This window comes from Octodon degus, unplaced genomic scaffold, assembly GCF_000260255.1.
Source record: "Octodon degus isolate 3935 unplaced genomic scaffold, OctDeg1.0 scaffold00004, whole genome shotgun sequence".
Lineage (NCBI taxonomy): Eukaryota > Metazoa > Chordata > Mammalia > Rodentia > Octodontidae > Octodon > Octodon degus.
The window spans coordinates 21,954,392-21,956,196 of NW_004524580.1; the positions used below are offsets into that span (position 1 = coordinate 21,954,392).

The 1,805-nt window shown below is 39.8% G+C and overlaps 1 protein-coding gene across 1 annotated transcript in view; it reads left to right on the forward strand.

Annotated features, from left to right (window-relative positions):
• Mrpl42 (mitochondrial ribosomal protein L42) overlaps positions 1-1,805 on the forward strand; it is a 54,556-nt gene that overhangs the window by 13,873 nt on the left and 38,878 nt on the right. Inside the window, exons 2-3 of the mRNA XM_023718013.1 lie at positions 281-368; positions 1,680-1,743. Coding sequence (XP_023573781.1) covers positions 281-368; positions 1,680-1,743 — 152 coding nt within the window. The remainder of the gene's footprint in view (positions 1-280; positions 369-1,679; positions 1,744-1,805) is intronic.

Here is a 1,805-nt window from a genome sequence, read left to right on the forward strand (position 1 = left end):
ATGTAATAAATAAAAATAAATAAATATTAAAAAAAATAAAAAAATAAACACTTTAAAAAAAAATAAAAAATAAAATAAAATAAAAGAGCATACCAAAAAGAAAAATGGGCCTTTTGCAAACATTTAAAGTACTTATGGCTCTCTTCAATTGTAAGATTTGTTTATTGTTTTGTTTTTTTTGTTTTATTTTTTGCGGTACTGGGGATTGAACTCTATTGATTGTTTTTTTGAGACAGGGACTCACTATGTAGCCCAGCCTGGGCTTGAATTCACTGTGTAGTCCAGGTTGGACTTAAACTTGTGGCATTCCGTCTGTCTCAGCCTCCTGAGTGCAGAGATTACTGGAAAGTGCCGCCCTTCCCAGCATTGTAAGTATTTTTAAAAGGGAAAATACTGGCCTTTCATAGTGGCGCATGCCTATAATCCCAGTACTCAAGAAGCAGAAACAGGTGAATCTCTAGGAGTTCAAATGCAGCCTAACCTATATAATAGGTTCATGGCACTACAAAGCAAGACCAAGTCTCAAAAACAGTTAATTTTGTGTTTTATTGCTTATTACTCCTTACAAATTAAGTGCTGTAAAATGCCCAAGTGCATCCCATGTTCTTTCTGGGAAAAATTGGGGTACCCCAATGTGGTACCTCAATTCATGAATTTAATTCTCTACACAATTCTGGTGACAAATTGAATTAAACAAGAATCAATGATGGAAGCTATGATGAATTGGGCAGTTACAACAGTCATTCTTCAAATTTTGGACCCATGAAGGGAGGAAATGTTGGAGGCAGAAGCTCTGGGCCCCATGGTGGTAGAGGCCAATATGTTACCAAATCAAGAAATCAAGGTGGCTATGGTGGTTCCAGCAGCAGCAGTCACTAAGGCAGTGGCAGAAGGTTTTAAACACTTTCAGGAAACAAAGCTTAGCAGGAGAGGAGAGCCAGAGAAGTGACTGGTTATAATAGATTTGTGAACTCAGCCAAGCACAGTGGTGGCAGGGCAGGGCCTAGCTGGTACAAAGAAGACATGTTTTAGACAATACTCATGTGTATGGGCAAAAAATTCAAGGACTGTATTTGTGACTAATTGTATAACATGTTATCTTAGTTTCTGTCCTGTGGAAGGTGTAAAGCATTCCAACAAAGGGTTTTATTGTAGACCTTTTATTGCACCCGTGTTGTTATAGTCTGATCATGACACTGAATATCTTTAAAAAAAAATCAATTAGACAAATCAAATTCAGTGTTTCGGTTCACTGTTGATCTTAGGGGAAATTTGATTCCATGCCCGTCCAGTTTCATTTGCAAGCAGGATTGGAGCCGTGGTGCTCTTTCACTTGGTTCTATCTGTTGTTTCCCCCGGAGGAGCAGTGCACTCCTTCTTTAGGAACTCGGGCTCACCCAGCCTCTCCCTGGTCGGGCGGGGCCTTTGCATGCGTGGCCCTGACCATGTGTGGTGGGTGCTCTGCCCCGTGCCCCAATCCTAAGAGGGTGTACCCCCGTGTTGGCATCGCTTCTTGGGGTCCCTTTTGAAGGCAAGACTCATTTGTTGGATCCCTGGCACCTAGTGGAGACTTTCATAGTAAACAGTAGATGTTAGTTAAATGAGTAAACTGGCTTTAAATTGATGTGGGTGTAGGCTCAGAGTAACCAGATCTATTTTGCTGTTTTGGGTTTTTGCAGATGGAGCTTTATCTCATGTTTGCTATAAATCTACGTATTCTTCTCTTCCAGATGACTATAATTGGTATGTATTAAAATTCATTGGCACAAATAATAGTCTTAGCTATATCTGAAATGATTTAATTT